Raw genomic sequence first — 22,079 nt, 5'->3', positions numbered from 1 at the left:
AGCAAAAAGAAAAAAGCCGGAAGTGGCGCTGTGGCTCAAGTGGTAGAGCACTAGCCTTGAGCTGAAGAGCTGAGGGACAGCGCCCAGGCCCAGAGTTCAGACCCCATGACCGGACCCCCCCCCAAAAAAAAAGAAACAAAAAGAAAAAGAGAAGAAGGAAGAAAGACAGAACTAGAAGATAAATTATATATACACATATATATGTTCTCTGAAAAGAAGAATTTTTAAAAATTGAAATTGCTTTCATAATCAACTCCAGAGTTTAAAAAACCATAGGAAACAACACATATTTTAAAGTAGGTTAAAAATACTGTTTGGCTCACTGGCAGAAATTGGCATATTTATTCAGTCAGTGCATCACACTGAAATCAATACAAAGGATATTTGTATGGTGGCTTAAAAATAGTAACATATTTTAATAAAATTCTCATGATCTGGAAGGCAAGTTTTCATCCTCATAACTTCCCTATGGCCTTTGGGAATTATTCAGTCCTCCAAATAACACATTTGGCAGGAATGCTTATAAAAACTATGACTATTATTCTGTGTGTGTGTGTGTGTGTGTGTGTGTGTGTCTACACCAGTAACCGGTACTCAGGCTTGAACTCAGGGCCTTACACTCTCAATTGGCTTTTCTGCTCAAGGCTGGTACTCTACCACTTGAGCCACACTTCCACTTTGGGCTTTTTGCTGATTAATTGGAGGGTAAAAGTCTCTCAATTTGTCTGCCTGGGTTGGCTTTGAACTGGGATCCTTCGGTGTCAGCCTCCTGAGGAGTTAGATTACAGACATGAACCACCAGTGCCTGGCAAAAACTGTATTATGAACCACCAACTACTTGTGTCATATAGTTTGCAAACAATGCCTTTCATTTAGAGAATGGTTTGGAGTGCTTTACCTTAATTCATTATGTGATGGCCTCCCTGCCTGTTCCGCATGGCCCAGTTCTAGTCCTAAATAAGTTTGCGTTGGGTTTTGGGAGACAGGACAGAGGATTTCTAGAGACTCTGACAGCATACTTCCCAGAGCCTACAGGAAAGATCTGGAAGGTGCGGGTCCCTCTGAGAACCCACTGACGCCTGCCCCAAAGCCTCCAGTATAGACTATGGAAGGGGGCAACGGAAACTTTCAAAGTAAGACCTTTGTGAAAGAAGTTTACAAAGGAGCTAGGAGCTGGTGGCTCACACCTGTAATTCTAGCTACTCAGAAAGATGAGATCTGAGGATTGTGGTTCAAAGCCAGCAGAGGCAGGAAAAAATCTCTTGAGACTCTTATCTCCACTTAACCACCAAAAAAGCCAGAAGTAGAGCTGTGGCTCAAAGTGGTAGAGTGCTAGCCCAGGCTCTGAGTTCAAGCCCCAGGGCTGACACAGGTAGGTAGGTAGATAGATAGATAGATAGATAGATAGATAGATAGATAGATAGATAGATAGATAGATAGATAGATAGTGCATGGAGTCAGGGTGGTCTCTGTCAGGGTAATCTCATGATACCCTTACAACTTTTGTTGTTGTGGTTGATTGTGAGGCTTGAACTCTGGCTCTACCCCTGGAGCCACAGCACCACTTCCAGTTTTCTGTTGATTAATTGGAGATAAGAGTCTCACGGACTTTCCTGCCTAGGCTGGCTTTGAACCATGATCCTCAGCTCTCAGCCTCCTGAGTAGCTAGGATGACAGGCATGAGTCACTGGTGCCCAGCTTCTGCTACTCTTCAGATTCTCATAAAGCTCCACTTGTGTAAGAATGTACAACACAATCTGTGTATTTGGGGCAGTTATTCCTCGCCCACTCAACAGATGAGAAAACTGAGGGTCACAGAGTGAAATCAGTTTCCCAAAGCCACAGATACGATAAGCTTAGGAGGCCGGGTGCAAATATATATATTTTTTTCTTAGTTGATTACCAACCCAAACGCAGGCCAGGGACATTCATACTTGCTAATCCTTGGGGAGGGAGGGGTGGAGTGAGGAGGAGGTCTTTCCTGCATAAGAGATACTTAGAGCCCTGCCCTGGCTGGCTTTGAACTATGATCCTCCAGGCTTCCGTAGCTAGGATCGTAGGCATGGGCTCCCAGCACATTGACTTATTTCTACCACGACTCCTTCCAAGCACATTGAGAATGCACTGGGTGAGATCAGATGGAGTTTTAGTGGACGGCGTTATTAGCATTTCTAAAAATAAGAGCAGCGGAATCTCCCGTGCATGCCAATCCACGGGTGTGCGTGGGGGTGCATGGCGGGGTCCTGCAGCCGAGACGGGAGCTCTTAGCTCCTCAGCGCCCTGGTGCAGGAGTTGTAAGCTAGGCCAGCCATTTGCTGTGCATGAGGGCATGAGTGTGCATGTGTGTATTGGCAGGTGGGTGGGTGGGTGTGTTTGCTCGTGGGTGAACGTGTGAGGCCGAGGGAGCACGTGTCGCTGTGAGTGTGCGTGAGCACACAGGCATTGGTGGTGCAGTGACAGATTAATAATACTGTATCTGTCAGGGTCTCAGCAGGAAAACAGATGGCACATGCAAATTGGGTAATTTGAGGAGACTTTAATGAGGGGACTGCTTTGAAGGTGTGGGCAGCAGGTAGGGAAAACCACAGAAGACACCCCCTGGGGCCTGGGGACAGGACCTGGGTTAGTACCACCGGATCTGAAGGGGCGAGGAAAGAGGCCGTTGATGGAAATGGAGCAAACAGAGGCATGTGCCACAGGGACCATGGCCAGGGAGTGTGTCCCAGGCAGCCAGGGCAGGAAGGAGCATGGATAGAGCGAGTACCTTCAAGGAGAGAGAGGGGGTTCAGTCCAAAGTCCTAAGAACATCTCATCTGTGAAATCAGAGCCCTCTTCTAACTCACAGAGGTTCAGTCTCTTTGTGCCCTGGGTGAGGTGGAACATTGCCCAAGAAAAATGCCCGGTTCAGGGGCTGGGAAGGTGGCTCAGTGGTAGAGCACTTGCCTTGCATGCATGAGTTCGATTCCTCAGCACCATATAAGCAGGAAAAAAAAAGCCGGAAGTGGCAATGTGGCTCACAAGTGGTAGAGCGCTAGCCTTGAGCTGAAGAGCTGAGGGTCAGCACCCAGGCCCAGAGTTCAGGCCCCACGACCGGACCCCCCAAAAAGAAAAATGTCCAGTTCACAGACAGAGAGGTTTCACAGGCTATTTTCTTGACTTTATTTCCAAAAATAGGACAAAAATGCCTTCTCAGAATAATCAGTCTGAGCAAGAGTGATTGCTACAGTAATGGGGGGCTCCTCCCCGCTGCCCTCCAAAATGCTAACTCCCTACGTGTTTCTTTCCAGTCCAGTTCCTGTGTGTTTGTTTATTGACTTATTTTGGAGGATAGTATTAGAGTGTATACTACAAGCCTTACACTTGCCAAGCAGGTGTGCTACTGCTTGAACCACACCCCTACCCCTGTGTGTTTATTTTATTTATTTATTTATTTATTTTTGTCAGTCTGGGCCTGGGCGCTGTCCCTCAGCTCTTCAGCTCAAGGCTAGCGCTCTACCACTAGAGCCACAGTGCCACTTTCGGCTTTTTCTGCTTATGTAGTGCTGAGGAATCGAACCCAGAGCCTCATGTATGTGAGGCAAGCACTCTACCACAGAGTCACTTTCCCAGCCCTGTGTGTTTACTTTTAATTCCAGGCCTTTGAAGAACTCCAAAAGTTTATCCCTTGACTCTCAGATTAAGAAGGTCCTGAACAAGTTGAGGGCCTGTGGCTCATGCTTATCATCCTAGCTACTCAGGAGGCTAAAATCTGAAGCTTGAAGCCAGCTTAGACAGGAAAAATCCATAGGATTCTTGTCTCCAGATAACCACCACCAAAAATAAATTTGTAAAAAGCCAGAAGTCAAGGTGTGTCTCAAGTAGTAGAGCACCAGCTTTGAGCAGAAAAAGCTTTTTAAAGGACAGCACCCAGGCTCTGAATTCAAGCCCCAGGACTTGCACAAATACCAAAACAAATCAACAAACCAGTCATGGATCTACCCAGTGGTGATTGTTAGGGTACTGGGGGTGAAACCGAACTGTTGTGCACAAAGCAAGGTCTGATTTCTCCAGTTTTCCTCTGAGACAGCTTTGCTACTAAAAGGCAAAGCAATTTTGGATTTCCTCTCTTGGTGTCTGGAACCAAAAAGAAAAAAAAAAAACCCTTGTTCAGATGCTAGATGTTCCTTGGGCAGTAGGAGTTTCTTAGCGATCATTCAGTGTTGGAAACATACCACAGCAGCTTTCAAGACGCACAGAGATTTGGCTCCATTCCGCTTCCACGCCGAAGCAAGCCAATCGGCTAAGATCCTGGGGCCAAATTGACAGAGACAGCCTCGAAGTGCGTCCCTGGCTTTGATCATTCTCTCTACAATCTGGGTTCTTCTTCTAAAAGCCATAGAGTATGTGTTAAAAAAAAAAAAGCAGCCATGTGGGCCCCTCATTTCCAATGAGACAGGCAGGTTCCCCCCCCCCCAGCAGAGCACATTTGCTTCCTTCTCCCCATACTCCTCTTTCTTATATATTTTTTTTAATTTCCAATAAGGGGCACCCAAGCCCATTGCCTCCAGTTGCTAAAGAGGGGTTCTACCCCCTTGAGCTCTAATCCCAGACCTTTGTTTCTCTGCTGTTTTTGGTGGCCCTTTGAAGACTCAGGGCCACATGTGAGCTCACTAGGCAAGCACGCTACCACTTGAGCCATTCCCAGCCTTTTTTAAAGTTTTACTTTAGTTATTTTTCTCAGTTGGAGGTGAAACAATGGAAGTGCTCCTGGATGCACACAGCCCTGAAGAGTGTTTATGTCTAGTCTGCTGTCCCAGCAACTACTAAAAAATATATATATATATGACACTCTTGGTGCCCTTACCAAGGAGCCAGAGACATAGCAAGTGTTCTGTATGCATGGTCTCCCGGACTGTGAAGAGATAGAACTTTCCAGATAGAAGTCTGGGACTTGGGGTGGGGAGGAGAGGGGTTCCATTTTTCTGCCCAAGACAACACAGTGTTTGTGCGAGAGCTAGGATCCAAACCACAGCAGCCTGGTTCCTGAACCTACACTCGCAGCCACCAAAAGCCATCAGGACCAGCACGGCTGCCCATCATTTTACAGATAAGGAAACTGAGGTCAAGAATGACACTCTCCAACACAGCAGCTCTATGCAGCTCTCAGGTATAGCCTCTGCCCATAGTCTTTTGATCTTCCTTCGCCTCATTAATTAAAGATAAATTAATAGTGGTACCTTGTGTGTGTGTGTGTGTGTGTGTGTGTGTATGTGTGTGCCAGTGCTGGGGCTAGAACTCAGAGCCTAGGCATTGTGCCTTAGCTTTTTTGCTCAAGGCTGGCTCTCTACCACTTGAACCATGGCTCTTCTTCTAGCTTTTTGGTGGTTGATTGGAGTTAAGAACCTAAAGGACTTTCTTCCCTGGGCTAGCATCAGAGCCACAATCCTTAGATCCTGAATATCTAGGATTAAAGGTGGGAGCCATAATATGGCTCTAGGCCATATTATCTTTTTGAAGAATCAACAACAAACATCGTTTAAAATGTCTGATGTGGCTAGTAGACATCCAGAGTAAAAAAAAAAATTGGCTTTGGGCTATTCTGGAAGGAAAGGAGGCTCAGCCAGCCCTAAGGATGTGGCCCCATCCCAGATGCAATAAGTCTGCCAGGAGATATTTTCCTATCAGCATAAAATCAACTGTAGACGTGTATTTTGCGGCTGGCAGAATTGCTTCCCAACCAGGCAAAGCTTTGCTGAGAACACCACCTCCTGCACGTGGAAACTCAATTTTCCAGGCGCCCAAGTTTTCCCTCACAAGTCAAACCCAGATCTACAAGTTTGTTACTGTTTTCCCTGCTGCTGTTAACAGTTACTAGTCCCTGCTTCAGAGAGGAGTTCCCACCGCCCTGCGGAAGGGAGGAGGGACCATTTCTAAACAGATGTCTCAGAGCTCCTAAGGGATTTGTGCATGATGATTTTTAAAGGAAAAGAAAAGGAAAGAAAAAAGCCTTCACCATTCGGCCAGCAATTTTTTGACTGCTGATTGGTGTAGGTGGCAGATCTACACAGGAAGAAGTGTTAGCCAGAGTTGGAGCCATCCATAGCTAAAATCAAGTGCTTCTGTAGGTCCTGTGTTTCCTTACACTGAAGAGAAGTCAGGAATTAGGGAAGGACTTCAATGGTCTCTCCCAACTTCCAGTTACCTGTGGCTTTTATGGCTGGAAGAGGAATAAACAAGGCCCATTCCTACAATGAGTCTTTCTTCTAACAGAAATGATAAACGTTAACCACTTGACAAAACTGTTTATACATACATATATACATGTATACGTGTGTGTGTGTGTGTGTGTGTGTGTGTGTGTGTGTGTGTGTGTGTGTGTGTAGCCAGCCCACAGTCCTACAATCTATGGGTCCTACATTCAGCCTAATGCGGCTCAAAGATACTTGGAAAAATACATCTGGCCTGAATAAGAAAAGACTTGTCCCCTCCTTCTCCTTATTTCCTAAACAATACAGTATCACTGCTATTCATGCATAGCATTTACATCTCATTAAGCATTATAGCTTAATCTGCGAATGATTTTTAAGTATATAAAAGGATGCGCATGGGATAAAGGCAAATATTGTATCTTTCCCAGCCCCCTCAGAAGTAGGGCTTGAATTCTGGGCTTTGTGCTTGCTAGGAAGGCACCTTACTGCTTTGAGCCATGCCTTCAGCCTTTTCTTTGACCAGGGGCTTGCTATCTGCCAGGTTGGAGCCCACCCTGCCTAGTTTAAGTTTCTCATCATGGCTGGGATGGCAGATGCACATAAGCACTGCCAGCATCTTTCCATTGAGATGGAGTCTCTGGGACTTTTCTGCCTAGGCTGGTTTAGAACCACAACCCTCCCAATATCTGTCTCCTGCATAGCTTCAGATGGCAGGCATGCACCACTGTGCCCAGCCATGGGTTGAGAAGTGATCTTACAAACTTTTCTTGCCTGGACTGGCCTCAAATCTCAGTCTTCCTTTTCTTAGCTTCTCTAGTAGCTAGGATTACAGGCATGAGCCACCTGTGCCCGGGTACCAGGCTATTCTTTTTATAAAAAAAAAAAGTAGGGACTTGAGCATCCATGGATTTTGGTAACCACTGGGGCTTCTCTACCCCTCCCCCCCGCCGCCTGTGGATACTGAGGTATGACTGCGTTTTACACTAGGATACACCAAGACCAATCACAATGCAAAGGTTAAAACGCATAGAGCCCAGGATGCAGGTTCAAGCCATAGAAATCCCGCATGATTTTGCCCAGGCACCATCCCTTCTGTGGGCCTCAGTTTCCTTCCTTTGTAAAGTGGACTGGTTGAGGAGGATCCTCTTTACAGCCCCTCCTACCTCTAATAGCTTCAATCACCACGCGTGGGCGCCTGGGAAAGGGCTTAGGCTGGGGAAGCTTAGGCTGTTGAAGCATGCACTATTATTTATAGACCTATCACATCGCAATGGAGCTTCAGCCCTGCCCAGCAGATGCCCATGTGACAGATGATTTATTACAGTAATTGACGTTTGTACTTACTCATCTTTTATCTCTCCCTGCTCTCATAGCACGGGGGAGCATACACGTGAAGCATCTCAGTGCTACCAGGGCTCCAGAATTGCTCAGTGTGGCGTCCTGTCAGGTCACAGGGCCCAGGCACCCTATGCAAAGGCGCTGGTGGAAATGCTCCATCTGCAGGGGCAGGAGAAGCAATGTACACCACAGGGAGCCAATGAGAAAGCCGAGGCGGGCAGGGAGGGAGGAACTCAGTGGGCCATGAGCCTGTGAACTGTCCTTGAACAAGAACCACAGTCACAGGGACTTAGCTACAGGCCAAACCAGAATAGAGCAGTGAAGCCCCGCCCTCTTCTTCCTCCCCATTGGTCCTCACCAAGGCCTCCCATCAAGCCTGAAATCCAGATGCCAGGGGCCAGAGGGCACAGCCTATAGATGTCACCTTTGACACAGAGACATTTCAGCCTGCCAGGGACTCAGTAGCCCCTTCTAAGTGGGCCCAGCAGAGCTCCTCAGCCCTGGCTACTCAGCTCTACCTGGGCCCCTACTTTTCATCTTCCTCTTCCTCTTCTTCCTGCTAGCTCATCGCTAGCAGCTGCCTGATATCTGTCTTTTCCTCTGATATTTAGGCATCATGGAGTCACACAGACATGCTGATCTTTCATTGGCATTTGGGGTGTTTCGATAGACCCCCCCTTTACTTAGCAAGGCCTCTTTGGGAAAGCAGCAGGTAAGGCAGAACCTTTAGAGTCAGGCAATCTGAGTTCATATTTCAGTTGTGCTAAGCAACCTGACAATTGCTACAATTTATAATTATTACTTTCTTGTCAGTTGTGGGGCTTGAACTCAGGACCTGGGCACTGTTTCTGAGATCTCTTTTGCCACTTTGAACCACAGTTCCACTTCCAGTTTCCAGGTGGTTTCTTGGAGATAAGAGTCTTATAGACTTCCCTGCCCAGGCTGGCTTCAAACTGCGATCCTCAGATCCTCAGATCTCAGTAGCTCCTGAGTAGCTAGAAGTGCAGGCGTGAGCCACTAGCCCCTGGCTATGCTTTCTTCAGCCTGGGAAATGAGGGCAGTATTGCTGGATCATCAGGAGATGATCAGACTGAAAAATATGTATCAGGCACTGTGCTCTGTCTCTGCACTACCATCCAACAGCTCCCTTAAGCCTCTCAACAGCCCAACAGCGGTTGCTATTATCTCCACTGAATGCAAGGGGAGTCTGACACTCCAAGATCACATAAACTCGTTCAAGAGACAAAACCTAGGATTCAGGTCTAGAATGGTCCCCATGCTACTGGCTACCCTGCTAGGCAGTACTGCCAGACGGAAGGCAGCCTGGATGGGCAGTCTCCAGCCTGGTGCTGAGCAGTGGTACATGTCCTCTCCCCTCCTTTCCCCCCCTCCACTTCCCCTACCCAAGGGGCTGCTTCCCACCAATAACTCCCACTTTCCCACCTAGCCAGCTGCCAGATCTAAATGTTTTCTCTTCGGGAGAGAAACAGCCTGTTGTGAGCTACCTTTCTCTAGCTCCGCCTGCCAAGTTGGGAGAAGCTCAGTGTCACAAGAGAAACCCCAAGGCTAGTATTGGTAGACTCAGTCTTTCGAGAGTCATCGGGACTCGCTGTCTTCATGGCTAGCGATAGACGGGGGATTTCACAACCTCAGTTCTGAACCGCTAAGCTAGCTCTCCCGGAGGAGGGGCGTGGAGAGAGAAGAAAACAAAAACCCTGATTTGTAGTGTCCGTGATATAAATACTCCACTGTGGTCCATTTCAAGCTACAAGTGTGAAGTCACTAAAAGTGGATTTGTGTGTGTGTGTGTGTGTGTGTGTGTGTGTATGTAATTGATACACATAGCTGCCATGGACCCAGACACAAACATTTGCAACTGTCTCTACTCTCCAAGCCTGGGCTCTGCAGTTTCGCCTTCTTGAAAACACATCACATTTGCTGGGTGTGATGGTGCACACCTGTAATCCCAGCTACTTAGGAAGTAGAGGTAAGAGGATCAAGGTCTCAGGCCACCTAAGGTTAAAAAAAGTTAGCCAGACCCTATCTGAGAAACCAGGTGGGTGTGGTGGTACAAGGAGTCCTGGTTCTAGAAGCAGGTTCTAGAAGCTTCTGTTCCAGAAGCAGAGATAAGAAGAAGATGGTGTCCAAGGCCAGCTGGGACTACTAGCTCGAGACCCTATCTGATACAAATCCAAAGCAAAAGGACTGGGAGTGTGGCTCAGGTGGTAGAAACAAACAACAACAACAACAACAAAGACATGTCCTTAGCTGGGCACTGGTGACTCACACCTGTAATCCTAGCTACAGAGGAGACTGAGATCTGAGGATGGAGATTCAAAGCCAGCCCAGGCAGGAAAGTCTGTGGGACTCTTATCTCCAATTTAATCACATAGGGAAAAAAGCTGGAAGTTGGGCTGTGGTTTAAATGGTAGAGCACTAGCCTTAAGCAAACTGAGCTCAGGGACAGTGCACAGGCCCAGAGTTCAAGCCCCAGGACTGGTAAAAAAAAAAAAAGTCCCATGACAGCCTTGCAGTTCTGCCAGCCAGAAAATCTACCCATCCTCTGAGCTTTTCCACCCTTCATTCTCCACCTTTCCAGCCTCAGCTCCAGTGTCACTCTGACACTCAGCCGTGTCTGCCTCCCCAGGACCAACCTCTTTACTCGCTGTACTCTTAGGATCACATGGTCTCCTCAGCCCTTCCTTATGCCCCAAGGTAGACTTTTGTACAATTGTGTGATTCATGAATATTCATGAGCGGTAGAGCTCAGGAGGTGTGTGCTCTTAAGTATTTGTTGAAGGTTCAAAGAATGTGAGGCCATCAGGGGCTGGGCCCTATGTTGGATGACTAGGAGTTCACAAGGTAAAGAAGAGAAGGAAACATCCCAGATGGAAGCTGTGTGTGTGTGTGTGTGTGTGTGTGTGTGTGTGTGTGTGTAATATATTTGGGCAATATGGGAAGGCAAGGGGTGTGGCTAGAGCAGCGAAGTAAGTAGGGAATAGCACCTGTAGGTGAGGTCAGAAAGGTACATGGGCAAGGCTGGGAATGGGCCAGAATGTCACCCATCCTAGACATGGCCCATTTACCCATTCATCACATGCGTGGATTACCCCATACACAAATGACCTCAATGACCCCTCCAATGCCCTACCTGCTTCCACTTCTTCCTAAGTATCCCATAATAAGGACTTCGTGGCAAACCGCATTCAGACTTCAGAGCAGGCTAATCTGGCCTCTGCAGCTGGACTGACAGTTCCTAGCTTCACACCCTGGTTCTTGGCTTTATGTGACTTGAGATGAGTTGTATAACCTCTCTGATCCTGACTCCCTCACCCAGAGGGCAGGAAGAGCAGCCGTGCTTAATTTCATGGGGGTGGTTGTGAGCATGAAATGAGTTAATAAATCGAAGGCACTCGGAACAGTGCCCAGCACCTAGTAAGTACCTTATGTTCTAGGTTATTTGAGGCCAGTATCACTGTATTAGGAGTCAGGAGAGTGTACCAGTTAAGGTCAATGTAGATATTATTGCTTTATTTTATCCTCATCCTACAATCTCAGTGCATCTGACCTCCTCACAGGTTCCTTTTATTCCTACTTTTAAGGTTAAAAACAAAAACAAAAAAACAGCTTGCCCAGGGACAAAAGGCTAGTTTCAAGACAGTCTATAATCTTAGCTACTCAGGAGGCTGAGATCTGAGGGTCACAATTCAAAGCCAGCCCAGGCAGAAGAGTCTCTCAGACTCTATATCTCCAATCAACCAGCAAAAAAACAGAAGTGGAGCTGTGGCTCAAGTGGTAGAATGCCAGCCTTGAGGAAAAAAAGCTAAGGAAGAGCAAAAGACCCTGAGTTCAAACCCAAGTACTGGCACAGTACTGACAGACAGACAGACAGACAGAAAGATGGACGGACAGAGATAGGTGGGTTGTGGTTAGTGGTGGAGGTCTGTGGAGACTATCATGGGGTAGTTGGTGTGAGAGAATGTGTGTCTACATATTAGGAGCGAGAGACAGAGAGAGAGACAGAGAGACACAGAGAGAGAGAGAGACCACCTCCCATACAGTCCTCTTGAAGGGTTTATTAGAATAAATGACCCTCTTTCTGTCCAATCCGTTGCTGCTTGAACTCATTCTCTGTCTGCTGACAAATGGCCTCTCCTCACTGAGCCTCAGCCTCAGTCTTCTCAGAACAGAACTAGGGGAGGGGGTGTGTGGCAGGGCACGCATTGCTAATTGCTGTGACAAACAAGCCCTTTTCTCAGTGGCTTAACACAAGGGTTTATTTCTTGTACATTGTGGATCACTTGGGGGAATGGGGAGGAGTACAGATCTCCAAGCAGTCATTCAGAGATCTTGACTCAGTCTCCCCTACAGTCCTCAGAGATCTCCCCTAAGTCCTGAAGAACTGGCCACTAGATGAGGAAGTGGGCGATGAAGGTGACATTGCTGAACCAACTCAGCCCAGCATGAGGAGCCTAGCCCTGTTACAGTCTATTGACAAGAGCTAACCATGGGACCCCAGCTAGATGAGAGGGATGAGGAGATGATGCCCCAGAGGGTCCCCAGAGAGACGGGGACCCAGATCTGGTGACCACTGAGCTGTCCCGGCTGCAGGGCAGGGCCAGTGCACCCACTGGCCACACGGAAGCCCAGAAGTCAGGGCCCCTGAGTCCTTCCCTGGTCTGTGCTCTGTCCCTCCTCCCTGTGCTCTGTCCTTCCTCCCTGAGCTCTGTCCTTCCTCCCTGAGCTCTGTCCCTCCTCCCTGTGCTCTGTCCCGCCTCCCTGTGCTCTGTCCCTCCTCCCTGTGCTCTGTCCCTCCTCCCTGTGCTCTGTCCCTCCTCCCTGTGCTCTGTCCCTCCTCCCTGAGCTCTGTCCCTCCTCCCTGAGCTCTGTCCCTCCTCCCTGAGCTCTGTCCCTCCTCTCGGAGCTCTGTCCCTCCTCCCTGTGCTCTGTCCCTCCTCCCTGAGCTCTGTCCCTCCTCCCTGAGTTCTGTGCTTCCTCCCTGAGCTCTGTCCCTCCTCCCTGTGCTCTGTCCCTCCTCCCTGAGCTCTGTCCCTCCTCCCTGAGCTCTGTCCCTCCTTGCTGAGCTCTGTGTCCCTCCTCCCTGAGCTCTGTCCCTCCTCCCTGAGCTCTGTCCCTCCTCCCTGAGCTCTGCTCTGTCCCTCCTCCCCAAGCTCTGTCTGTCCCTCCTCCCTGAGCTCTGTCTGTCCCTCCTCCCTGAGCTCTGTCCCTCCTCCCTGTGCTCTGTCCCTCCTCCCTGAGCTCTGTCCCTCCTCCCTGAGCTCTGTCCCTCCTCCCTGAGCTCTGTCCCTCCTCCCCAAGCTCTGTCTGTCCCTCCTCCCGGAGCTCTGTCCCTCCTCCCTGTGCTCTGTCCCTCCTCCCTGAGCTCTGTCCCTCCTCCCTGAGCTCTGTCCCTCCTCCCTGAGCTCTGTCCCTCCTCCCCAAGCTCTGTCTGTCCCTCCTCCCGGAGCTCTGTCCCTCCTCCCTGTGCTCTGTCCCTCCTCTCAGAGCTCTGTCCCTCCTCCCTGAGTTCTGTTCCTCCTCCCTGTGCTCTGTCCCTCCTCCCGGAGCTCTGTCCCTCCTCCCTGAGCTCTGTCCCTCCTCCCCGAGCTCTGTCCCTCCTCCCTGAGCTCTGTCCCGCCTCCCTGAGCTCTGTCCCTCCTCCCTGTGCTCTGTCCCTCCTCCCTGTGCTCTGTCCCGCCTCCCTGAGCTCTGTCCCTCCTCCCTGTGCTCTGTCCCTCCTCCCTGAGCTCTGTCCCTCCTCCCTGAGCTCTGTCCCTCCTCCCTGAGCTCTGCTCTCGGAGCTCTGTCCCTCCTCCCTGAGTTCTGTGCTTCCTCCCTGAGCTCTGTCCCTCCTCCCTGAGCTCTGTCCCTCCTCCCTGTGCTCTGTCCCTCCTCCCTGAGCTCTGTCCCTCCTTCCTGAGCTCTGTTCCTCCCCCTGCACTCTGTCCCTCCCTTTGGAAAAGAGAATGCATTCTGCCAAGCCTCTTCCAGGGTGGGTGGCTGGTGAGATAATGATCTTACCATACTTATTGCCTCTTGGAAGGCAGGTGCTGGAGAAAACCCAAGTCCGCTCTGATTTCTCTCCCTGTTCCTTTCACATTTCTTACCAGGATAAATTTAGCCAGTTCTCACTCTGAACAGCAGGGCCCAGGATGTCATCATCTTCTTCCTCTTCTTCTTCCTCCTCCTCCTCCTCTTCCTGTCCTTCCTCTTCCTTCTCTTTCTCTTTCTCCTTCTTTTCTCCTTCTTCCTCTTCCTCATCCTCTTCCTTTTTCTCCTTCTTTTTTCCTTCTTCTCCTCCTCCTCTTCCTCTCCCTTCTCCTCTCCTTATTCCTCCTCCTCCTTCTTCGCATCAGAGTTTTCATGGCTGCACCCTTACGCTAAGAATGCAGGTTTTGGAACCACACACCCAACCCTTGCTCTTTCCCAAATATCTGTGACCTAACCTTTGCCCCCTTCCAATGAATGTCAGGTGCCACAATTTTAGACAAGGGCCTTGAATTCTCCCATAGTGTCCAGTAGAGTAAGAAAGCTGAATTTAGAAGAGCCTTGAGACCTTGCATAAGGGCTACCTGTGTCCTTAACAGCCACCTTAGAGCTGGAGGGAGGCTGGCTCTGATGGCTCTGAGCTTCAAGTGTGGGCTTTGGAGTCATCAGTGCAGATCAGAATCTAGATTCAAGCAAGTTATATTCTCTTCTGTCTGTTCATCTATAACATGGGTCGACAAGGCTGATTCTTCATGAGGTTAACCAAGATGCTTATATCATGAAGGGTATAGAGATGACTTTCAGGCCAACCAGAAAACCACAGGGAGAACTTTCTGAAGCCTCTGCCCATTCCAGATCCTTCTTTTCCAGACTTTTGAGATCTCCTGAGAGGCTCTTGGATCTGACCAATGATAAAGAAATGATATCCTTCCAGATACCCATGTTACCATCTTTCCTGCCTTTTTTGTGGTTGGTGCAAATCTCTCTTGCTACCGTCTAGATAAAATTAGTTAACAAGTTTCACCTCTCAACTCTTTCCCTAACTTCCAAGTCTTTCTTGGGGCCAAGGAACTTTACTTCCTTAGCCTTCCTTGCTGAGCCCTTATTTTTACCCTGGGCCTCCTCTGGAGAAGATCCTGTAGTTTGTCCAGCCTCTCTTCCTTCAGCAGGATAGCTCACAGGAAAGTGCCTGGGCCAGGTTTTCTTCTCCCTCTTTTCCCCTTGCCCCCCAAACTTTGCCTCACCAAATAAGAGCTCATAGCAAACAATTTCCTGGGTTAGGTTCTCCCAGGGAGCTTTGCCTCAACACATGCTTTTCAATCTCCAGCAACAGGAGTGTAGATCAGGTGAACAAGCTCTGGCCATGCCCAGGCATAGGCAAAGACAGCAAGTGTACTGCCTTTATTTCTATACTCCTTCTTGGCCCAGATAAAACCTGGGCTGGCCACTTTGCAAAGTGGGGAGGGGTTAGGTTAGGCATCCTGCAGGACACAAGAATGGTCTCCAAAGGAGCGACAGGATGCAGGGAGGGTATTCACAAAGGGGCGCATGGGGTAAAGGGAAACAAGCAAACTGATGAAGACCACCAAAGGCTGTCAACATATGAAAACTGCTGCCCCCTGTGTGTGGTGGGAGGGGAGGGGGAAGCAGGGAGAGACGTACAGAACCTGGTGAAGATGAGGCGACAGGACAGGCCTTGCCCTTGGCCTTCAGTGGATAATAAGCAACTGCTACAGACCTAGAAGACTGAATACCCTGACCTTTCTGTATCCCATCCCCTGCGCATCCTCTCATTTTCCACCCCCCTTTGGGGCCCCTATCTCCTATTGATACTTTCCATTGATGCATCCAAGTAGAACAGTTGGTAGAAACAAGGCTTCAAACCAACCAGGCTTCCAAGGCTCAGAGCTGGGCAGAGAAAGGGAGAATGCATGTGGGGGGCCAGATAGAATCCGGGGATCCCTAGGAGTCTGCCGTGAAGAGTTGGTCTCAACAATTAACAGAGCTTCGGAGAGGTAGGAGTACCCGCAGTGTTCCACACCTGGAGGCTAGGTCACATGGGAGCACGTGGTGGAGCCAGCATGGAGATTTATTTCCGTCCAACTCCAGAGTTTCCCTGTGCCCAGTGGCAGCCAGACCAGTGGAAATCATTTTATGCTTCCAGGTGACCTTTTCCCTCCTGTGTCTGGGGTCCTCCACTACTGAATTGCTTGAGACTCTACACTGTGCAGTCTCAAACTCAGAGGTGTCTGGGAAGGACACCACATTGCTCACTGCAGAATTTCCAGACCCCTCTCCCCACAGAGAGAGACTGGGAGTGAGCGGGGCCCAGGATACCTTAGAGGGTGTCAGCCAGCACTGGTAAGAGCAGTGTCAACCACACACACTTACACAGATTTTTCTGGGCTCTTCCATCCCCACCATCACTTGCCAAGGATACTGGCAGCAGAAATTGACTTTACATCCAAGGGACAGTTGCTCAAAGAGATTATACCGTGTGAATGTTAACATTTGGGTTATGATAGCAAGTACAGTGGCTGGGAAAGCCAAAAGATTCATGCAAGTTGAATCTCAAATCCAGCCGCAGGCAAAGTCCCTTCCTTCCCATAGCTCTCTCCACTCTCTGTATTGAGCACCTCTCTCTCTCTCTCTCTCTCTCTCTCTCTCTCTCTCTCTCCCTCCCTCCTTCTCTTCCCCCCCCTCTCTCTGGTGACAATATAATGTGACTGTTCTCATAGTCTCTCACAAAGTACAGAACACCCAGAGGCCAAATCAGAGAAGGGACAGGGGACTAAAAGTCTGGGACTTGTGCAAATCAGCTGGGTAAACCCAACTGGCCAAGTGACTGAAGTCCTCAGAGCCTCATTTGGAGAACAGGACAGTCACTTTCCTCTTTCATAGTATTGTCATCCAGGGGAGGTGTCTGAAGCATCCGGAGGTGTCTGAAAGCATTTTTGTCTACAACTCCACAAAAGTAAAATGGGTTTCATTAGCAAATAGCAGCAGCCAGAATCAGCAAGTATGTCCTGAGGGTTGACTGTGTTCTCGACCCCGGATGCATGTGGCCCTCACTCGATTCTCCTGGCAGCCTGGAGAAGCAGGACTTTTGTATTGCTCCCCCTCACAGCTGAGGCACCCAAGCCTCAGAGATCAAGAACTGGCACCGCAGGTTGGTTGGATGAGATGCCTGGAAGTAGGGTGATGGAAAGGGGTGGGGGGCTGGGATAGAGAGTGAAGTACCTGCAGCAAGATACCCAAATACGACTCTAGGATACCCAAACAAATAGAACTGAAGATACCTGGTCTCCAGCAGTAGCTCAAACCTTTGCACACACCAGCCTCACACAGGAAAAATGATTTGACAAGGGAGAGCCTTGGGTCTTGCCCTCAGAGATGCTGATGCTACAGGTTCTGGGTGTGACCCCAGAATCTACTTTTAAAACAAGCTCCCCCCCCCCAAGAGGATGCCTGTAGAATGGAGATATCAGGCAACCACCTAGAAAGGGCTTTATCAGATGTTTCAGCAAACCACTGGTAAGGATTGGTTGGTCAGTGAGAGCCATGTGGCTCTGGAGGAGCCCAAAGGATCAAACAGGAGACCCACTTTACCTTCCGGTCCGCCAGATTTGCCAAGTACTACAAGACAGAGAACGGCACTGAATACCGCACGCTCCTGAAGGCTTTTGGCATCCGCTTTGATGTGCTGGTTTATGGGAATGTGAGTACTGGAACTGGGTACGTGGGGTAGACCAGGGAGACATTACAGGCAAGCCAGTGAGCCCCAAAGAGGCCCCCGAGGGGCCGGAGCTTCTGGCCACGACTCTGTCACCTCACCTGGCACCCACTGTCCCATCAAGAGACCTTGTGACTGCATGGCATCTCTAGCTTGGAACCTCAGGCTTCCTGCCTACCTCCCCTGCTGGGCCCCGGGCCCCATGGCCTCAATCTCTGTGCCCACAGGCCGGCAAGTTCAACATCATCCCCACCATCATCAGCTCCGTGGCGGCCTTCACTTCCGTAGGAGTGGTGAGTTCTGCCCCTCTCATCTCTGACAGGCAGCCAGGCATGGTGGGACACAGCCAAGCTCAGCAGGCAGAGAGCGGCCTCAGTAAGCCCTCGCTCTGGGTGCCTCAGCCTCCCTCTCCTGCTGAGTGGCCCCGGTTTGAACATCTCCATCATTACTTGCCGAAGCTCATGACGTCCCCAAACTGACGTTTGGTTTCCAGGAGGCATCATCCTCTAAAATGATCCTGTTTCTCACTGGGGAAGAGACACTGGGCACTGGTGGCCTGTAATCCTAGCTACTCAGGAGGCTGAGAGCTGAGGATGGCGGTTCAAAACCAGCCTAGGCAGGAAAGTCCATGAGACTTTTATCTCCACTGAACTACCAGAAAAGTGGAAATGGCCCTGTGGCTCAAAGTGGTAGAACAGTAGACTTGAGCTAAGGGGCAGTACCCAGGCCCAGAGTTCAAGCCCCACAACCAACCAAAAACAAAAACAAGAAGAAAAGAAACAGAGTCACTTGGCCAGGCAGGGACACAGCCCCATTTCTCCAGGTCCCCTCTGCTTTTCTACCAAGGACTCTGTGTGTATGACCTGGGGTCATGCCCAGGAGCTGGGATGGTGAGCAAAGCCCTGAGAGAAAACATACCCCAGGCCTCTCTGGAGGACTTGCTCTCTACCCTGGCCTACCCAATCTGTCCTACCCAGGGTCTGGCCAACTCGATGTCCACTTGAGCCCTGCCATCTTGCTCCTACCCATCCCTGGTGGCGCCTCTGAGCCTTCCCTGTCTCTCCTCCAGGGGACTGTTCTCTGTGACATCATCCTGCTCAACTTCCTCAAGGGGGCTGATCAGTACAAAGCCAGGAAGTTTGAGGAGGTGAGTTGGGGGCCATGGACGGTGGGGACACTAAGAGGTCGGGAAGAGGGGCCAGGGAGGGACATGAGACATCAGGAGCTCCCCGTGGATCGCTTTCTGAACTTGAAGTCAAGTTCATTGGGCTGCAGTTGAATACGTGGGGTCCAGACAAGAGAGGATTTGGCCAAGAGTTGATAATCAGAGAACTATGGGATTCTATGCATCCTCACTGTCAACATCCCTACTCTCTCCATTTAAGGGGATGGGACCAATCTTGCAGGAGCCAATCTTGGCTCAAGTTTCTGTTTATCCATAGAGTACCTGCAAAGAGTCAAGATGCCCAGATTTTCCCCTAATAACCAGGCTGTAGACCCCACTTCTGATTCTATCAAGTGGGTCACAGAAAATGACCTTGCCCTCGCCAGGCACTGGTGGCTTAAACCTGTCATCCTAACTACTCAGGAGGAGGCCAAGGGCTGAGGATCATAAGACCAGAAAGCCCAGGAGATGCTCCTCTTCAATTAACCAGCAAAGTGGTTAAGCCAGAAGTGGAGCTGTGGCTCAAGGGATGGAGCACTAACCTTGAGCAAAAAGTAAATAAATAAATAAAATCTCAGGGACATTGCTTAGGCCCTGAGTTCAAGCCCCAAGACTCCCCCACCTCCCATCCCCCCCCACAAAGGTCCTTGCCCAAGGTCAAAAATGACAATGCCCTTCTGCTTGCAGGTGAACGAGACAACACTGAAGGTCACTACCTTGGCCAACCCAGTGGACCCCAGGGACCTGGCCACCGAGGAGAAGCAGTCTACAGACTCAGGGGCCTACTCCATCGGCCACTAGGGCCTGGCTAGGGCCTGAACTCACCCTTGGGCTCCAGATCTCCCAACAAGGGCCCTACCTGGGCAAAGGGAGGGGGGTGAGGGAAAACATGGGCTCTCATGTCCTGTGGCTCACCCCTAAGCCACAGATGAGACACAGTTGGTTGGGTCCCATTGCTCCAGGAAAAGGTGGTTCTCCCCACTAAGCCCTGAATTGTTACCTTCACCCCTTGCATGCCCCATCTGCTTCCTGGGACCCCCCCCCCCGCCCCAGGGAAATAGCAATTGAGTTAGCTCCCTCCTGAAGGCTAGAGACAATAATAGTAGTCCCAAGATGGCCCACTAAGTGCCATGCACTTTAATATGCATTATCTCAGTTAATCCTTAGAAGACTCCTATGAAGTAGATATCCATTTCCCCATTTTGAAGATAAACTGTGGCTCAGTTGGAAGAAGACTGAATCATTCCGCCCAGGAAGTGAGAAAGCTAAGATTTGAACCTAGGTCTGACTTTCCCCATACCCATGAAGGAACAATGAATCCTCCTGGCATCTGCTCTACTGTTACCCTGCCCTGTTTCCCTGCCCATGATTAGGACAATAAAGAGTTAATCCAAGCTTTCCCAGAAACTCAGGTCCCACTAACTAGGAGACCAGTGAGACCGTGGTAGAAGGTCTCGTCTCTGACTTGGGTGGGTTGCAGATGCAGAAAAATAGGAGTGACTATCAGTGGATTTCTCTTCACCTCATCCTAAAGCTCAATCCAAAGCAAGGAATGGACACCTCCTATTCCCCTTCTGAACCTCCCTCACTCAAAAAGTTGCTTCCAGGATAAAAGGTGGTTCGATGACAGAGAAGCCCCAAGAAGACAAAGGTCTCCATTTAAAACATTGGTGGAACAGCTCCTAGGAAAGCCTGGTGCAGGTGATCTCAGGAGGCTGAGATCTGAGGCTCATGGCTCAAACCCATCCCAGGCAAGAAAGTCTATAAGACTCTTATCTCCAACTAAATACCACAAAAGCTTGCAAAGTGGAGTTATGGCTCAAGTGGTAGAGCATGAGCCTTGCGCAAAAAAGCTCAGGGACAGCTCCAGGCCCTCAATTCAATCCCCAAGACTAACACACACACACAACCACAAAACTCCCAGTGAGAACCCATGCCTATGGTCAGCCAGACCAACTAAACCTTCTCCCACAGAAATGGGCAAAAGGGACCTTCAAACCCATCTTGTGAAACCCTGTAGCTTACGATGAGCACACTGAGACCCCAAAGAGAACAGAACATGCCCAGTGCCCCAGAGTTAGTGGCCAAGAGAGATTCAAGGTGTCCTGCCCCTCAGAAAAGGAAACAAGAGGAAGCTGGAGAGCCGTGGAGAGGCCCAGTCATCGCTCACGCTGGCTTCCATTGGTCCAAGTGCCCGGCTGATGCTTTCTTTTCTTTGTAGGTTAGTTGGGCTAAACCAGGTTTTGCTCCAGTAACAAGTAACACTTCAAGGTTTGCTATAACAAAGTAGGTCAGAGAGCCTCTCCATGTACTACCTGTACCATCTGAGCCCAGGGACGCCCAGGTCCCTGCAGAAGGGAAAGCGAGCTGGCGGACCATGGGAATTCTTCAGAGACCAAGTCTGAGCTCACTTCCAGCCACATCCCATTGGCCCTAGGTGGGCTGCAAAGTCCAACTTACCACAAGGAATACTGGGAAATAAGTCCTCTTAGGACTCCAAGAAAACAGCATTCTCTTTGCTTCATTATCTCCTTTTTTTTTATAGCTTCCTTTCTTTCCCTCCCACCCAGTGCCCACCATTCCCACGGAAAATTCTACACGCCCTTCCCTTGTATTCTCACAAAGCCTCTTTCTCAACAAGTTGCCAATCAGCCTCCCAGGGGGTATTAATAGATAATGCTCTAGGGAATTTCTCCCAAGAATATTTGCTTTTTAGTAAAAAAAACTAAGACAGAAAGGCCATAAATAGCCAAAGGAATTGATATATAAGGATTGAAGAAAAGACCTGACAGTGTTGGAGAGTTGAGGGACATCTTGCCTACCCTGGCCTTCCCTGGAGGGGGAAAAAAAAAGCTTTATTTGAAAGGCTCTGGGCTTCATTTCCCACTCCCTTCTTCCTACTTCTACCTCTGTTTTTAGCTATCAGGAGTTTGGCCTGAGGCCATTCCCCCCCCCCCCCGCTGGGAAATATGTGCAATATGTGTCCCCTGATAGTAGGAGCCTGACAATCAGTTGACTTGTTATATCCCTGCACACCTTCCCTTCCGCTCACCCTTCCAACCCTGCAGAGGGCTTCGCGGTTCCTGTGTGAACAGAGCATGAAGAATTGGCTTGTTTCAGTTTCCAGTGAGAACTGGGTGGGACCCTACATGTAGCTACCACTCCTCCTGCCCCAGGATCCCTAGGGGCAATGCTTAGGAGCTTCCTGGCCCTATCTCCATCCAAGATAGAAAAACAGGCCCTTCCACCATTGAAGTCTTTTCACCTAGAAATAGATCCCAGGGTCCAGCACCAGTAAGGTTCTTGGTCTCTCCAAGACCCTTCTTCCTGTGGCCAGAAGCCTCCCTATGGTCAAGGGACTTAATCCTGTCATTTCCCCATTACTCACTTACCAGGGCTGTCTCCAATTCCTGTTTTGTTTCCCAAAATCCAGCACCCAGCCAGGCACCAGTAGCTCATGCCTATAATTCTAGTTATTCAGGATGCTGAGATCTGAGGATCTCAGTTCAAAGCCTGAGCAAGCAGAAAAATCTGTGAGACTCTTACCTCCAATAAACAAGCCCCTCCCCCCACAAAAAAGCCAGAAGTGGAACTCTGACTCAAGTGGTAGAGCACTAGCTTTGAGCAGAAGCAGCTCAGAGACATTGCCCAGACCCTGAGTTCAAGC

General features: G+C 49.6%; 1 protein-coding gene across 1 annotated transcript in view; it reads left to right on the top strand.

The window, feature by feature from the left end:
• Positions 1–19,283, top strand: part of P2rx3 (purinergic receptor P2X, ligand gated ion channel, 3) — a 33,446-nt gene extending 14,163 nt beyond the window's left edge. Inside the window, exons 9-12 of the mRNA XM_013029129.1 lie at positions 17,139–17,232; positions 17,475–17,540; positions 18,317–18,394; positions 19,100–19,283. Coding sequence (XP_012884583.1) covers positions 17,139–17,232; positions 17,475–17,540; positions 18,317–18,394; positions 19,100–19,213 — 352 coding nt within the window. The 3' untranslated portion in view covers positions 19,214–19,283. The remainder of the gene's footprint in view (positions 1–17,138; positions 17,233–17,474; positions 17,541–18,316; positions 18,395–19,099) is intronic.
• The last annotated feature ends 2,796 nt before the right edge of the window (positions 19,284–22,079 follow it).

The sequence above is a fragment of the Dipodomys ordii genome, unplaced genomic scaffold, assembly GCF_000151885.1.
Source record: "Dipodomys ordii isolate 6190 unplaced genomic scaffold, Dord_2.0 Scaffold117, whole genome shotgun sequence".
NCBI classification, from domain to species: domain Eukaryota; kingdom Metazoa; phylum Chordata; class Mammalia; order Rodentia; family Heteromyidae; genus Dipodomys; species Dipodomys ordii.
The sequence above is the reverse complement of the archived record's forward strand: the minus strand, read 5'-3'. Positions and strand labels throughout refer to the sequence as shown.